The 17,069-nt window shown below is 31.9% G+C and overlaps 2 protein-coding genes across 3 annotated transcripts in view; one reads left to right on the top strand and one right to left on the bottom strand.

Moving 5' to 3' along the window:
* Positions 1-269: 269 nt before the first annotated feature.
* Positions 270-9,101, bottom strand: LOC136989177 (transmembrane protein 114-like). Its single transcript, XM_067287259.1, has 5 exons — positions 8,728-9,101; positions 6,449-6,556; positions 2,504-2,641; positions 2,192-2,292; positions 270-1,073 (listed from the first exon to the last, which is right to left on the bottom strand). The coding sequence occupies exons 1-5, from the start codon at positions 8,966-8,968 to the stop codon at positions 819-821; spliced, it is 843 nt and encodes a 280-aa protein (XP_067143360.1). The 5' UTR covers positions 8,969-9,101; the 3' UTR covers positions 270-818.
* A 6,950-nt stretch (positions 9,102-16,051) lies between these two features.
* The window catches only part of ema (C-type lectin domain containing ema), a 60,591-nt gene continuing 59,573 nt past the window's right edge, over positions 16,052-17,069 (top strand). For both annotated transcript variants that reach the window (XM_067287319.1, XM_067287320.1), the window contains exon 1: positions 16,052-16,239. In XM_067287319.1, the coding sequence (XP_067143420.1) occupies positions 16,166-16,239 (74 nt within the window). In that variant the 5' untranslated portion in view covers positions 16,052-16,165. The remainder of the gene's footprint in view (positions 16,240-17,069) is intronic.

A 17,069-nucleotide genomic window follows, 5' to 3' on the forward strand; every position in this document is an offset into this window, starting at 1 on the left:
CTCCTCTTCTTTTATCATCCAAAGGTCGTCATTCCGTCACCGGTTTAGTCCACCTCTCATCCTCGATCTCGCCACACGCCTTACCCATCTTCAAATTTGCATACCAGAGACACAGCCTGCCCCGGATACACCTCTGGCATACAAACTGTGCAAGCGAATTTGTATGCCAGAGTCGCGTACAGATGTATCCAACGATTGCGTAATATTCCGACAATTGTGGGGGTTGCATTAAAATTAGGCTATATATTAAATTAAATTCCAGTAGATAATTAGACATTTAAAAACATTTATTTAAATATATTTTCTACATATTAAACTATTAATGGCAAGATTTAATTTAAAAAAATAATTACTGGACTATCACTCCGACGAAACTGAATTGAAATTTTACAAAATAACAAAATGGAATTATCAATTATTTAATATCGTTTTATAAGATTGATATGCGTTGCCGAATATACTGTTTTGGTTGACCTAATGATATCCTGTAGAACAACTTGGCACAGCCATGTCAATGACCTCGGAATTTCGTTGTCCAACTAGTTTCAATTGTTTACAGAGCAAAAACACGCAGAGTTTTTCTCACATAAATTTTTTTTAAATATACATATATATATATATACTATCACCCATTAAAAAAACTATTAAATAATTCACTTGGCTTAGTTTTTTATAAAGCACTAATTTAAATAATTTCGAAGAACACAAACGACGTCTTTTTTTCACGATGTTATTTTATAAAATAAAAACTGATTAAAGATTAGTAAGACTATATACACGCGAATTTCTCGTCTCTCTTATGTTTTTATATGGAAGAATTAATAACCGTAGGAGCTGTATTGCGTTCCTGGTGGATAATAAGGATGAGCGTAACTGTATCCGTAGGGTTGTCTTTTGTCGGGATAAACGGGCATTAAGTACTGCATGTTCTTGGCTTGTTCGATTTTCTTCTCTTGACGTAGGCAACGAGCTGCACACAAGAAGAGAATGCCCGTCAGTAGACTCATCCCCACTCCTATCCACGCTAGTATATAGGACCAACCGAAATAAAAGTCTGTCATTCCCTTCAGTTCCTATATAAAAACATAAAAAAAACACCAGTTATCTGTGGGATAACAATGTCGAAACAATACTATCTGTAGACGTACTAAACAATTCGTCGTATCCAGTCGCAATATCAATCATCATAAATGACACGTTAACTGATATTGTCTTTATCGAGTGATTTTTAACAATGCATTATTAAACAAATAATTGTTTATTAATTTATATAAGGTGTAGTGTAGTACGGTACAGTATCTACTATAGGACGGCCCGTGTTTAGTTTTGTGTGTTACAAGTACAGTACATATGTACTTGATGAAAAGTACGATTAAGTATTTGGAAAAGACAGCAATTTAGTCTTTATAACAGTTAACTGACCACCCTTTATATAGGTGTACCCATACACATTGTATAATTTATACAATTTTTTTAAAGTCTAACTTAATATAAATTAGTGTAACTGAGTTGGAATGCGTTATTTTTTACTGTCAAATTTGCAGATCCTGAACTAAATATAATAGGATTCGTGTGAAATTAAGGATTCACGAAAACTTCAGCAATATTTCTGTCGTTTCGAATATGAAATTAAATATTTCGAGTATATGTATTTTAAATACAGGAAAACTTAATAATTGTCTGAAATCATTTCTCTATTGTTATCGATTTATCAACGTGGTAATTTTTTCCTCGATTGTTGTCAAATTTTCCTTTCTCCCGATCAGATGAAGCGTAGCACATTGTATTCTATCTATGCCTTTGTATTAAACATATATTTTTAGACGAATATTTAAAAATATCATATTTTATCATTAAAATCTTATTTTATCTTCTGCTAAACGGTCTTTTTAATCTTTAGAATAAATTATTGTATTGTTAGGTAGGGCATAAATAACATCAACGTTACGTAGACGAAACAGAACCGAACCCATGTTTTTGGCACAGGCCTACTTCTACTGTACTAACCACTTCGTGTCTGCTCTTAAAGCAGTTTAACTTTGAACTTTATCCCCTTCCATGGTCGATACATTCGATAGAATTGGGTTCTTACTCTGTCTGGAATCACTTTAGAGTTAGAATTTTAGGTTTTTAATACTAAATATTAATACATTTATTATATTTTAATTTAAAATAATATATACATATGTACCTTTGGCCAATTTTCATAAGAAGTTTCGCCCGTTTTCAGTACTTTGGAATCATAATATTGTACTCCATGCCACAATCCCATCGCTCCTGCATCCACTAAAGCTAATTATAAAATTAAGTATAATAAATTATTACGAGATAACTAAATTAAAAATGATTAAATTTAAAGCATAAGTAGCGTTTCCCAACCTCCGATTTTAACACGATACAACTAAGGGACTTTGGTAGGTCGCGATCTACAGATTGACAAGCACAGTTACGAACTAATGAAGGGAGGGAGGGAAAAAAATCGAAAATAAATCACATTTTTTACCAGCTAAAAGAAGAAGCAAACCGGTAGCGACTACATTTCCTCGAGATCTCTTCCAACAACCGGCAATACCAGTAAAGAACGATATAAAAATAAAGAAAAATGATGAGATGAAGAGTCCTACAACAGATCGTGCCATGTCTGAAAGAAACAAAATTAAATGTAATTATTATTATTCTATTTTTTTGTAATTATTACGTGGTAAATTTTAGATTAGATCCGCTTCTACTATAAAAAGTTATTCTAGATTGACAACAACAAAAATATATTTATGTAGAATCAAAAATAAAACACATTTCATGCACTGTGAGCTTAGTAATAATCTATTTATATAACCTTCTGCTTTAAATTATTCTTGTAATTGTATTGTTTTTTTATTATTAGTGACACGTCAATACAAATTTATATATATATAAAAAACTCCAAGCATGAATTACTTTCATCAATTAAATTTAGAAAGTCAAGGCCACTGAAAAAACTTTCCTGTGTTAGGGGAGGGAATCAAAATTTTCTGTATCATTGATCAAACATATCAAATTCTTCGCCATAACAGAAGATTTCTGTGTAATATTAAAGCATTATTTCTTTATATTTTATAACGACATTCTAAAAATGTCACCACATTTCTGGTAATTTGTTAAACCTCGATATAGTGCCATCCTGGTAAAGCGCTAACGAGTATTTGCGGCTGATCTCACCTATAATTATTATCAATAAGTAGAGAATCCTTAATATTGCGTAAAAGAATGTCAGATTTTGCATTGTAAGCGGTGTTTTTCTCACTTTCAAACTCGTGTGTACCTCTCGTTACTGTAAATAATCGTGTAATTGTTACAGTTGTATAACTTGAGGCGCTTCGGTTTAGCCCTATACTCGCTATACTACTAATTTCAGAAGCGCTATATCGAAGTTTTACCGTACCTTGCACTTATCTAAATGTAAATATTCTCAAAAAAAATAATCATTTTAAGTGGAATTTGTTTTTAAAAATTCATAAAACGACAGAAACTAGAACCGTGTTTAGAATGGATCAAAGTACGAGAAGGAACCATTAATTTACAATTACAGGTTCCTTCTTTAGTAAAAAGGAAAAATCACTTTTGGCAAGTGACTATATGTATTTTAACTTGTAATTAATTCATCTAAAACATATGAATAATTATTAATGATTAATTCCATAGCATTGACCTTTGGAGACGGTTCAACCAGTTTTCCATCCAAAACTGATTTTTGTTTTCTACCCCAACTTGCTTGATCGACGAAGCTTATAGTCAATTTGTCTTCAGAAACGTCGTACTTTTTGCCAAATTGTACAAAAGAATGCATCCTGCTTCTCTCCTTTTGTCGAGTAGTCTAATAGAGGAATCACACTAGGAATTATCGACCAATTAACTCGACGATTCTTAACGGTGACGTAAAATTCTTTTGTTGGCTCGTAAAATATTTTATATCCTATGCACTTAATTCTTTATCCTATCGAATTTAAGTGTGTGTTTCTACGTTACGTTCTAATTATAACGTAACACATGGACTGTCAACACTACTGACGTAACCTCGATGTCCATTTTCCGGTCGAATTTTTCTTATTTTTTTCACCTGATATTTCATACGTATCTTTGCTATTTTAACAGATATTTCGTAACTGTAACCTTTTCTGAAATATTGACCTCATTTCAAACCGGGTAATTTCTTACATCTTTCAGAAAACAGCCCTGAGAACTTCTTAGAGACGGTTTATAAATAGACGTGACGTTATAATTAATTGTATCCTATGTTATCCAAACGGAAGTCTGCATCACTAAGTGATCCGGAGATGATCTAATCTATGAGGGGAAAAACAAGATAAACCCATTGTAAAATATCTATAAAACATTTAGATTATCTGTCGAGATCATCGGTTCGTACAGAAAATTGGTGAATTTATCGAAAGGTGTGACTACAGGAAGGTGGTGAGATACTCGATACTCGGGAAAAATCCCCGAGCGAGCAATTTCAAAAAGGCAGAATCACGGTCTCTTGAACAAGATCAAAGTCCGTGAAGTAATTAGCATGTAATTATTTTGGTCATTTCGCAAATAATTAAGTGTAGTCGAAATCTACGAGCAAGGAATAGCACAAAGAACAATAAGCTGCACACGGTTCTTAAGGAACGAGTTGAAGTCATCGATGGGTGACATTACAGACTTTTTCTACTCCGAATGGCATAAATAACGATGCTTAAGACAACGAGCGAGAAATAACCCACTTCGTACTTCACTAATAAAATACATTAAGATCGGCCAGTGCGTTGGAAGTGACAGAATTGCCACCATATTGGATCCTTTGCTTGCAACATATGTTCGCAATTTATGATTTTTGAACATGTTTTTTTTTAATCTCATTAAAATTGAATGCAAAAAGTCATTCTTAAGTTACCAATTTTTTTTTCAAATCGAAATAATACATCATTTAAAAATAATTGGCAAGAAAACTATGTCACAAATCTAAATCAATTGTTTCGAATTGTGGCATAGTTATAATAACTACAGTAATTTAAAATCAATATTAACTCGATTATACGAAAAAAAATCAAGATAATAAATGATTTGTCTCATTAAATTTATCATAAAGTTATCAATAAAATTGATGGAAATAATTGAGACATTTTGATCTTATCTCTTGTTTAATAAATTATACGCGAAAGTAAAGTAACCTATTCATTATTTTTCGTATAAATTTGTTTAGAATTTACTTCTGAACCGATAAAAATCAAAATTTTCCACGCCAAATCACTCCGAATATATCATTTATTCCTCATTATAATATTTAAGCTACGTCAAGTGACTGAAGTGAGAGGTGCTTAAATCTTAAAAATAAAAATTATGTATTAATTTTCTTAAATATTTAATTAAGAAAAACTTTAGTTTAGAGCGTAAGAATTTCCTCCGACTCGTTTTATTCGAATATTTTCTGATTTTATTCATGCAGCTAACAAGAAGGCGACCTTACAACTCGGTAAGGTCGTCGACGAGGAAATGAATCTCGATTCAAGAATGTAGACTTACGTCTCGTCAAGTTAACTACGCTCATTCTAGACGTCTTCGTTAATTATCCTTAATTCCAATTAACATTTACATATTTAAGAATTTTGAATTTTAAAATATATATATAAGCCTTACAAATGTGCTTAGATCTATCGATTTTCATCGTCATCCGATTATCTTTGCTGTCTGTTACCTACTACATCGACTATCCCCCACTTTATTTAAGTATTTTAAGTTATTAAATCATTAAATAAAGAAAATTAGTTAAAATTATCAAACAAAACAAGTATTTTTTTGCTCTTTCGATCATTTGAATCACACGATACTTACTCATTGTCTCATACAAATTGATCAATTAGTTAAGTCGTTACATCGAAATAGTTCGATTATTTTAATTAAAGAGAATTATAAGCATTTATATACACTCCCTACTGTTTTTTCGAATGAAAATTACAATAAAACAATATTAAATACATTTATTTAATCGTGGATGAAGATCTCATCCATCTGATCTCGAAGAGTTCTTGTAACAAAGTATGAAAGAGGCAGAGATACTTAATACTGTACCTAGCATAACTTCTAAATAATGAATGAAATTACACACCAAAATCTCTTCTTTATAAAAGTATTTATCTTGGTTTGTTTTAAAAATTAAACTTCCATTCCAAAAATATGGTTGAATAAATAATATATATATTTTGTTGTGTAGCCTAGTAACAACACGGGAAAGGGAATTATTGATGAGTTGTCTGCAAAGAAAGGGAATCAGAAAACAGCAGAGAAACGAGTCTCCTTTCATTTCTATGTAAATGAAACAAGTTGTAAGCGAGGGTCGACGACCTTTTATCGTTCGATGAGTTCTGTATTGTTTTTAAGCATTTATCACTTATTAAATTCAAAATAACTTAATATATTAAAAACTTACGCAATCTTTCCCACCAAGCATCGTCTGTTTGGTTTGCTGTGCTCCCTTCCGACAAATAATAGTTCATGTTCATGCAAGACGTTTGCACGGGAGAAACGTAGAGAGCCACTGAAACATTTAAAATATTTAATTAATAAGTAAAAAATGGATCGATTTACGATCCGAAATAACTAAAAGAAACACCGATTTATTAATTAAAAAGATTTATACAACGATATCTTTATGCTAAAGTTTAAGATGGCGAGCAAAAAGTTGCAGAGGAACAATGGCGCGTTATAGCTTGGCAAATCTGAATTTGGGGCCCCCACGTGCCCCCCAATATTATTCTTCGGGGAAATTTTTTCCTCATAAAAGATTAGTTTGGGGGCCCCCCAGTTGGTGCAATTGCCCTTTTTTTTTTGCCCATAGAATAACGCGCCACTGGAGAGGAACTTCAGAATTTTATTTCTTTAACAATAAATACCGTGTAATAAAATTGTTAACGTGTTTTAATATCAGATTGTTAAATCTGTTAACCAATACGTAGTAAAAAGATATTTATTACGTGTTGGAGGAGAAAAAAAATAAAACAGTTTTTAATTAGTATGTAGCGAATAAATGTGTCATTTTTATATGCCACGTAATGGCTGTAATTAAAATACTTGACTTTTTTGATTTGAAAATACCTGTTTAAATATAAAAGCAACTCATCTACATATGTCCTTGCCAATTTATAACAATTGATGTCATGGAAGTCTCTTGTCCTATTTTGCTCGCGTGATGAATTCTTCGCAGAAATTAACAATAAATTACCGACATTACTTTGTTTGTTATTTAGTTTTTCTTATACCAAAAAGTACACTAGCACCTTATGAATTCGATGAAAAAAGTATGCTAATAATTATTTCTATTGATTTTTTTAATAGATAGGAGTGAGGAAATCGAGAGGTCAAAAACAATAAGTATTGTTTATCGGCTTACATTTTCGATTGAAAGCTTGACAAGGAGTTAACGTCGATGCCCCTAACAATCGAAAACTTAGTCCATATGCTAATTTATAGGTTCAAAATTCTATATTCTTCCCTTCCATATGTAAATTTATTGTTTTTAAAGGCGTTTAAGTCTAAGAATAAACAGCACATGATTCATCGACGAGTGAGAAAATGGGCGTTAAAGACTTTACAACCCTAAGGTGGAGCGGGAATATATCGCATGAAGATCCTTCTTTTAAATTTAACTTTATCTTCTTTTTTTTAAAAAAAAAATATGAGTTTCTTCGAGCATTAAAATTACAGTCCTTCGAAATTCTCTCTAACGAAACTTCGACCTTGTCCGAGTCTTTATTTATTGTTGAATTATGTGAATGGTTAACATTCTTCCACCCACGTACGGAATGCGCTACCATTGAAAAAATTCCTAAACGACTTTAATTTCGTTGGAAATTTAATTCTACAATATTACAAATATCTTTCGTCGACCGGTTACGTTAAGCAAAGCGGATGTTACTTCAGAGGAATGCTGCGCAGTTGTTAAATAAAAGTACAATTACAATATTGAAACTTTCGAAGCGTAACCTTCGTAAACTTCAATGAATGCTTTCCTATTGGAATTTTACTTCGTCCCTATTGCTAAAGGTGGTTGATAATTTCCGGATATTTTCCCCACGGTGAGCAACGGCTCATTTCTGTAGTTAATCTGTGTCCTTGTTCGGAGTGCCTCGGGGGGTTGGCAGGGTCACTGACTGCGAATACCGAAGCCACTCCAAACACTCCATCGGAACGTCGATATTACGATAAGGATACTCGACTTCGATGTGGCATCGTTTTGAAAAGAGTTATAATTATCTCTAGTCGCACACGGTACCAATAACCACTACATGTTATTCAATGGACGGGGCCATTGTAGTGGTAGAGTTTGTTTGCCAAAACCGGGTTACGCTCCAAACGTCTATTCTTTATACGTGACCCGAGATGATTTTTGAACCCGCAATTATTAAATATTGTCCATTGTTAAAGTCAATTTGTACGTCCTCCAGTTCTTTGGTTCATATTCTCTCCAGAACGTCTTCTATCCCTATAGACCTATTAGTATAGAAGTTTCATGGGGTGTACAGCTTACAAGATCTGAGTGTGTTTCGAAATGACGATTCTGTTTATAATGAAGCGAAATTTAAAATATTTGGCTCACGAATTCAATGTGTAAACGAGAATTTGAACACGTTTTACGTTCCTTTTAGCTGAAAATTGGTCACTTGAATGATATAATCTAAGAGAATAAGTGACTTAGAATAATGAACTCACCTTTCTTAGGTTTGTCGTTAGGAAAACAGATTCTAAAAATTCCTTCGTCTCTGTCAAAGAAACGAATGTCGTACTGAAGCTTCTCTTGTAACTCTGCATTTCCTTCAGCTTCTTCCGTTAGATCCTTTCTCTTTACGCGAATTTCGTACCAATTGTCCGTACCGAAAGCGATGGCCAAACAAGACACTGCCACTACGGCACCTATAGTGGCAACGGATAGAGTTACAGCCGAACAAGCCATTTCCAAAAAAAAAAAAAAGAAAGCTTTTGCCGAGAAGTAAGAGAGGTCGGAGCTTCACTCGTCGCGCACACACATCGTATCTGTACAAAGAAGAACGTCAAACTACCTCCTCGCACCTGCCGCGATCTACATTACGTCGGCGTGACGTCGACAAAAATGCCACGTGCAAAGTCGGTCTCGTTCGCAAAGCGGAACCGGAAATGAATGCGCCGCAATTACGTCATTTATGCGCTTATCCCGTACACGTAAGGTTTTTGGAATGATATCTTCATTTGTTTTTGAAAAATTATTTTTAAAAATGATTTATTTTTAAGAAAATTAAATAATTTTCCTATCGCTTTTCTAAGAAACGTTCTTATTGCTTTTATTTTTTAGATATTCGATACTTTAATAATCCGGATAATGTGTAATTTAAGAAGAAAAAAAATTAATATTCTATTTTATTTTTAAATCTAACTTTCTACATCCTCAAAACTGATAGAAAATTACCACATTTGGATCATTTGAACGCTTAAAAACACCCAAAATCTTTCTATCTATACATTATAATTACTTATTTTTTATTGTAATTAATTTTAAATTATTATAATTAAATTTTATAATTGTTTTTATAAATTGAAATTTTGATTTCTAAAGTTTATGCATAATTTTAAATAGAACTTCAAAGCCATTTTAATGGGCATAGGAGACATATATGACGTCTTGTATTGGTGTTTTTCATTATCATCGTCTCCTATTCTCTGGGGCAAACGTGAACACGTGACAATCACGACACGCAACATCGCTTTACTCTAATAACATCGACTTATACTTCCGGGTTATATTCTTTCTTACAACTGTAATTAATCATTAGTTTGCAATATTTTAAAATCCATTCACCTAAATTCAAATTTAAAAATATTAAAATAATTAAAAATTAAATTTTAAAGACTTTTAAAATGTATTTGGAAGGTTCTTTTTGAACAGAAAGGTCAAAGGTGAGACCTTTGACTTTCTGCAAATTATGCAAATTAGATGATTTTTCAAGGTTAAGAAATCAAATAATTGATGAATGAAGTTATGCAAATGAGTCGAAATTTTTTAAATAAGGGGCCGAGATTTTGAATACGTCGAGGATTTTAATTTCCCTTCCACAAGAAGGGATTCGGGATTTCAGGATAGAAAAAAAATCCCGTCCGAATTGAATAAATATGCATCTTCTTATAAGGAGCGATTTGAATTTCACGTATTGTCCAGCCAATGTTATGAATGGAAATATTGATCAGTGCTTTAGCTAAAGGAACGACGTTATCTCGAGATGGATGTACTATTCTTAGGAGGAGGAGGATCAATAAATTATTTAAATGTTGACACAATGTACAGTACAGTAGTTAAGATGCTATCGAGAGATTTTCGAGGAGTAATGATAATGCATGCACGAAGCATTAGAACTAATACGAAAAATTGGAATAAATTTTACTTCTCCGGATGTTATACAAGAGGAAATATTTGAGGGAGGTTATACTTGTATATAACAGAAGGAAAGTATGGCCATTGATCAAAAAACTACCTTCAAGATTTATACATTTTTGGAGTCGGGGATCTTGAAACGTCGAGAAATTCAAAAAATTAGGGTGATTTTCTTCCTGTATGTATAGATGGGGGGCACGATTTTGTTCACCCTGTTTGAAGCTTAATAACTCTCGTGCTTCTTGTCGATAATTTCTGAAATTTTGCAGGGAGGTTTGTGTATTAGGGGTATCGATGCTGTTAAATTTTGGTGATTAAACGACGAGGGGTTGGGGAGATTAAGGGGATCGTGTAGCCTATATCTCCAGTAGGGTCGGATTTAATGACGATTTTACTCGTTATTAGCATTTACAATATTTTATAAAACCCATTCCTACCGTCATTTTATAATTAAAAATATAAAAACGTTACCGGGAAAGTTAAGCAACTCGTCGATGGGTTTTATCTTATATTGAAGCCCACATTTCAGTATTAATTTCTTAGAAGTGAGACTACGTTGGTAACAGGTTACTTAAATTTACTCAACTAATTAATTATTAAAAATCAATAATATTATTCATTTTTATGACGATTATATTCAATCTACTAAACAATTCTCTTAAATTTTAGTCGTATAATTCTCTTTTATGTTTCTTTGGAAATGAAGCACCGGTATACAAAGCTTTAAATTTTAATAATAATTTAAAATTTATTATTAATTAACGATGATCTAACGAAAATAATATCTTCCGACTTAATATACCGATGATAATGTGCAAGTTAACTGAGAGGTAACGAAGGCAAAGATGGATGATGATGATGATGTTAGATGAGGAGAAAGAAGGTCACATATATGAAAAGTTAAAGATTGTCAGCAGAGGAGGAAAATGGATAGAGTAAACACAGAAATAAAGACGACGAGGACGAAGAAGAAGATCAATTTTAAGGGATTTTGTCGTGTAAAATATTTGAATTTTACATTTATGGTAATTGCTACTTGATGGTACAAGTTTTTGCACGTGAATTCGGCACGATGTTTAAAATTAGGTCTATGTTTTTTTTTTTTTTTTAAATAGATTTTTGACCTAATATAATATTATTTTTTACGTGTAATTTTATCCTAAATTCTTGCTTAGTATTTATACTACCGAAGTAAACTCTTAACAAGTTTAATTAGATATGGTCGTGGTTCTGTCAATGTTATTTCCAGGATGATTTTCTCAAATTCCATTTATTTGATTGGCAAATATAAATAGATGACATGGTAATTTTGCATGTAATTAACACAAAAAATTCTAAAAATGAGAATATTTGACATATTAAGCTAGTAAATAATACCAAATATCACACCTTTTAAATATTTTATTTCAATTGTTTTTATGTTTTTAAAAGTTTTATGTGATAAAATTACGAAAATGTTAACCTTCAAAGAAAAATTATACAGATTAATTCTTTAGAGTAACGTTTCCCCAACCGGTCGTTCACGATCCCTCGAAGATCTAGAACCATGACTGGAAATTTATTCGGTGGCTGATTGTCCTATAAACAACACTAGCTTGAGGCCTTAAATACATATAATTTTATACTAAACCGAGCATTCGAAAGCTCCTAAATTAGTCGATATTTAGAACTTCCATGTGTTTTAATTTACGTATTATACGATGCTTAAAACACATAAAAGTATATATTTATGCCATCAATGTGGACTTTCTCTATCGAATCCGATAGAGATCGGATCAATGGCAGTTGAATAACACTTAGAGGGAACTAGTGGATAGCAATTACAAGTAACACAATAGGTTTGGTTGGAATGAAGGAAATCGACACAGACTCTCCACATAGGATTATCGTGTGACATTGGATTAATCGTGCATAAATACGATTCATTCCATTAACTATATAGAACACTGACCAAAGTATCTGCTCCTATACTAAAGTATAGGCGAATGCAAAGACCGTGAATATCGTTACACTGTGTTACGGCATGTCAACCGATTTAGAAGAGAAAAAATATATATATAATAATACTATATATTTATCAATGTAAAATTTAAAAAATATTATTGTTATTATTTAATATTTACATTCTGGAACGTGGAGTTTCTCACTGTGGTGCCATTTTTCCTCCTTTTTATTAAAGTTAGATGGGAACTAAACACTTCGTTTATAATATTAACATAATAAAATATTGAATTTTTTGCGGGCATGCAATTCAACTACACGCAAACAATGTAAACTTTACATTGTAGTGATGCTTGTGTATATATTATGTTATTATTATTTCATGTTTTTATAAAAAAATTCGTGTTTTAATATGTAAATAAGCCATACAGATAATTACCCTAAAGGTCTACATTCTACATACTTCAAACTAGAAAAAGTAAAGACAGAATAGAAACATTAACTACATCGATAGTTTACTTTAAAATTTTTCTCGCTCTGTTTAACTTAAGTTGATAGATTTCTATCTAAACTATATGTAAACATATTTATATATATATATTTTTTTTTTATGATTTATAAGTAATATTTCGGTTAAATACTCCAGCAGCAAATTAAAGAAATTTTGATCTTTATAGATGTTAGGGGGTAAAATTCTACTGTAAAGTACGTCATACCTTAGAAAATAATATATGTTTTGATCTAAAAAGTTTTAATAAATCTTTAAATGTCATCCGAGGAAAGTCGTAAGAGGAAACGAAAACGTAAAATTCAATAAAATTTTGTTTATGAATTGTATTACGTGATACAGGTTGGACTAGGAACGAGAATGCGTGATATAAAATTAAAAATTTGAAAAGATTACTTGAATTTTTATCGAATTGAACCGAAAATAAAGTAAAATAAAACATTTTTAAATATCCAACTCGAAGTTTTAAGCAATTTTTCGAATGATAAGATAGAGCTCGGCTGTATGGATCCCTTACTTATACACAGTAATATTCAGCTGTGTATAAAAATGTGATGATGAATATCCTCTAGTTAAGTTTATTAGATATAGAATATAATATTAAATTAGGAAGTGGAAGAATTAAATACGAATATTTCTTTTTCCTGAAGAAGATGACACGAGTTTGGCACTCATTTAAAGAAGATAAAATCTTACACGAACCTTAAAAAATTTCCTTTCGTTTCTATTTTTATTTCTCTGACAATTAATTAAACTCGAAGAAAGTCGCATTTATTTAATTATTTTATAATAAACGGCTCGAATACGAGGTGACCACAAGCTGTTCAGAGCTATCTTGAAGAAAGAGTTATTGGGAAATTATCAACAAACTTTGGTATGCATACTGTCCTGAATATGCCAGCTCGATTTTCGGGGAAAATTTACTTTAAAATTCAGCTGCGAAGGTAAAATTTAAGACTACTGTACGATTTTTAACCAAAAAAAAAAAAAAAAAAAACTTGAAGATGTTAGCGAGGAACGTGGTGAAATGTCGATGAAAGGTTTCACAGAACCATTTCATCTATGTAAAATCCAGCAACGAGTACGTAACCTTCCCAGCAACGACGTTTAAAACTGCGTGTAACGCCATCTGATTTGATATTTTATTTAAAAAAACTTTTTATATAAGTACTATAAAATGCCAAAAAGCTTAATTTTAAGGGTAGAGACCGGTTTTATTAAAAAAATTGTAAATGCTAATAACGAGTAAAATCTTCATTAAGCCCGATCCTACTCGAGATATGACACACTCTATCTCTCCACTTCTTCGACCTTCAACCACCAAAATTTAATAGCATCGATCCCCCTAGTACCCAAACGTTACTGCAAAATTTCGGAAATTTTCGACAAAAGACACGGGAGTTATTAATTAAGCTTCAAACAGGGTGAACAAAATCGTGTCCCCCCACACACACAGGCACAAACATCCATACATACAGAAGAATTTTTTGCATTTTACGACGTTTCAATGTCCGCTGAATCTAAACATGTATAATATATATAATGTAAAAAGATACCAAGGTCTCGTAGATCTAAGGATGGTGGCAGACTACTATTGGTTTCTTGTGAAAGGGAGTAAGAGGAACCACAAAAGGAAATCAATATCATCTTGTATCTAATATCAAGAAGCATTTTTAAAAATAAGTTTATGTACGCTTTCAATATGTTTAAGGTATTTAGTGTATACGTCACAGTATACAGTTATTACAGGTCAGCTTATATCAATACAACAGTTACTTTGGTTAAAAGTTTTTGATATTCCGCTGGATCGAAACGTGATCCCAATTCCACGTAAAAATGTGAATTCCCGTCTTGATTTATCCGCCATGTTCAATACAGTGTAAATAAAGAAACGAAACCGCATTAAAATGATTTTCACAGATACATGTGATACATCCATACTGTATTCTGTATGTGTGCCATTGTGTAAAGGTGTGTCTATATCTTTAGATCCTTGCGTGATAAGAAAATTTAAAGGTGGTTTTCGAAATTACAATGATTTTTTCTTTAGGAATCGCCTATTTTAATACTGGAAGAATAGTTTAAATTATATAAGCCGTATCAATGATGTTCATGAGTATTAAATCCTAATAGATTCGGTCTGATATTGAGCAAATATTTTCTTTCTAAACAGCATGAACTTATTTCGTTTAATGGAATGTGTTTACACACATTTAAATGCTAAAGTAAAAACTTCATCCAGACAATACCTGAAGTGGTTAATATCGTCAACACAAGTTACTGCTTTACGATAGCATTACAGACACTAAACTTTTGACTAATAATAATAATAATTTAGGAGAAAAAGAGCTAGAAAAAATATGTTTTGGATCTTACATCAAAATTACTAATATTTGCTATGAGCAAATGATAATTTTCCACATCAAAGCTATATAACAGATACTGGACAATTAAAATGGATGAACAGTTGAACCTGTCGTCGACGTTCAATGTTGCCGTCGCCCTTCGTGACATTCGCCTTAAAAATTGTATTATACTCTAGTCTGATTCTTTTAAAAAGTACTGCAAATAGCGCTTCCACTTAATACAGATCATGGATTGACGTTGCAAGAAATTAGACTAATTTAAGTCCATAAATCGCACGACACTACATTCATCACTGCATCTTTTGTCGTTGTTATGTCTTCTTCGTTTGTTTAAATTGTTTTATATGTTCAGACAGACTTTTTGGCGTATTATTTTCACCTTTCTCTTAAATTTTAATTGAGGAACCGCGGAACAGAATCGAAGTCGGGAAAGATGCAGATGGTGGTCTGGTCTTTTTCCCTTAATAAACGGGGAAAATACACTCATAAAAAGTGCTGTAAATGCCGATAATTAAAACAATTTAATACAACTTTTTGTTTTTGGAGAGGACACGAAGAAAACTTTTCAAAGTTTACTTCCAAGGAGTGGCCACTGACACGTGATTAACAAGATCGATAAGACACTTACGCACCCTACACATAATAATTATTATATATATTATATAAACTAAAATATTTTAAACAAAACAAAGAAATTATTATTTTTTAATATATTATTACTACAGTTGAAATTTTAAAAATTTTAAACGGATAAATACTTTTTTAATAAATCGCATTACGCAATTACGATATTACGAAACTATCGAAACTCATTCCCTTCGAAATCAAAATGGCTTCCTATACGCTGTATAGCACTGTTTGGAAAATGTTTCGACCGAGTTAAATCGAGAAATCAAATCATATTTAAATTATTTTTTCGTTTTTGTATCCATCATGTTTCGTGGCAAAGGTTGGTTTTCCGGAGGATTATGGAAGCCGAAGAATCCTCACTCTTTAGAGCATCTTAAGTGAGTTTTAAAAGTTGTCAAATTAAATTCAAAATTTCCCTAATTTTTGCTTCATTTACTCAAATATTGCATTGAAAATTTCCATTTATAACCTTGTTTTTCTTTAATTTAACTTATTTTACACATTTTCTTGCTTCAATGCTAATAAACATGACATGAATCTAATTTATAATTTGTATTCAAAATGAAGTGTTTTATTACATTTTATAAGCTATAATTTACAATAAAATAATGTGAATCCCTTTTATAGGTGCTTCTAGATGACAAGCAGCTAAGTTGAAATGAACCATTGCTTTTGGATATGGATTGGTTTATTTGCTTAGCTGCTTGTTACGTAGAAGTACTCAATAAATGTATTTTTTAATCATTAAATATCTATTATCTGTAAAGTGAAAGATTATAGTTGTTCGTCTGGCATTTGACAAAATGTTGCGTCGTCCGAGTCGGCTTCGTCCGTTTTCCCCTATTCTGCCGTGTCTGATTTTCCTCCTGCTTTTTCCAATTTTCTTGGTGTCTTCCTTACCTGCCTTGCCAACTCTTTCTTGGAAGTACTCTTGGCCTTTTCCCCCTGTAACTGTTTATCAAAAATTTCTTGAAAGTGTATCTAGTTTTACCACCTGTCCGATTTTCACCCGGACAGTCTGGGAATTGACTCACTATCCGGGTGAACTATTAATTTTGTCCGGGAATTTTGTAGAAATTATGATGAAACAAAGTTCTTGCAAATATTTTTGTAAATTTACACCATTTGAACAGCAAAAGCCCTCACACTCACTGAAACTTATCTGTCATTCTGCCATGTTACTCTGTTTATGCTGAAGTGTGATGTA

This window comes from Centruroides vittatus, unplaced genomic scaffold (genome assembly GCF_030686945.1).
Source record: "Centruroides vittatus isolate TY-2023 unplaced genomic scaffold, ASM3068694v2 scaffold_450, whole genome shotgun sequence".
Lineage (NCBI taxonomy): Eukaryota > Metazoa > Arthropoda > Arachnida > Scorpiones > Buthidae > Centruroides > Centruroides vittatus.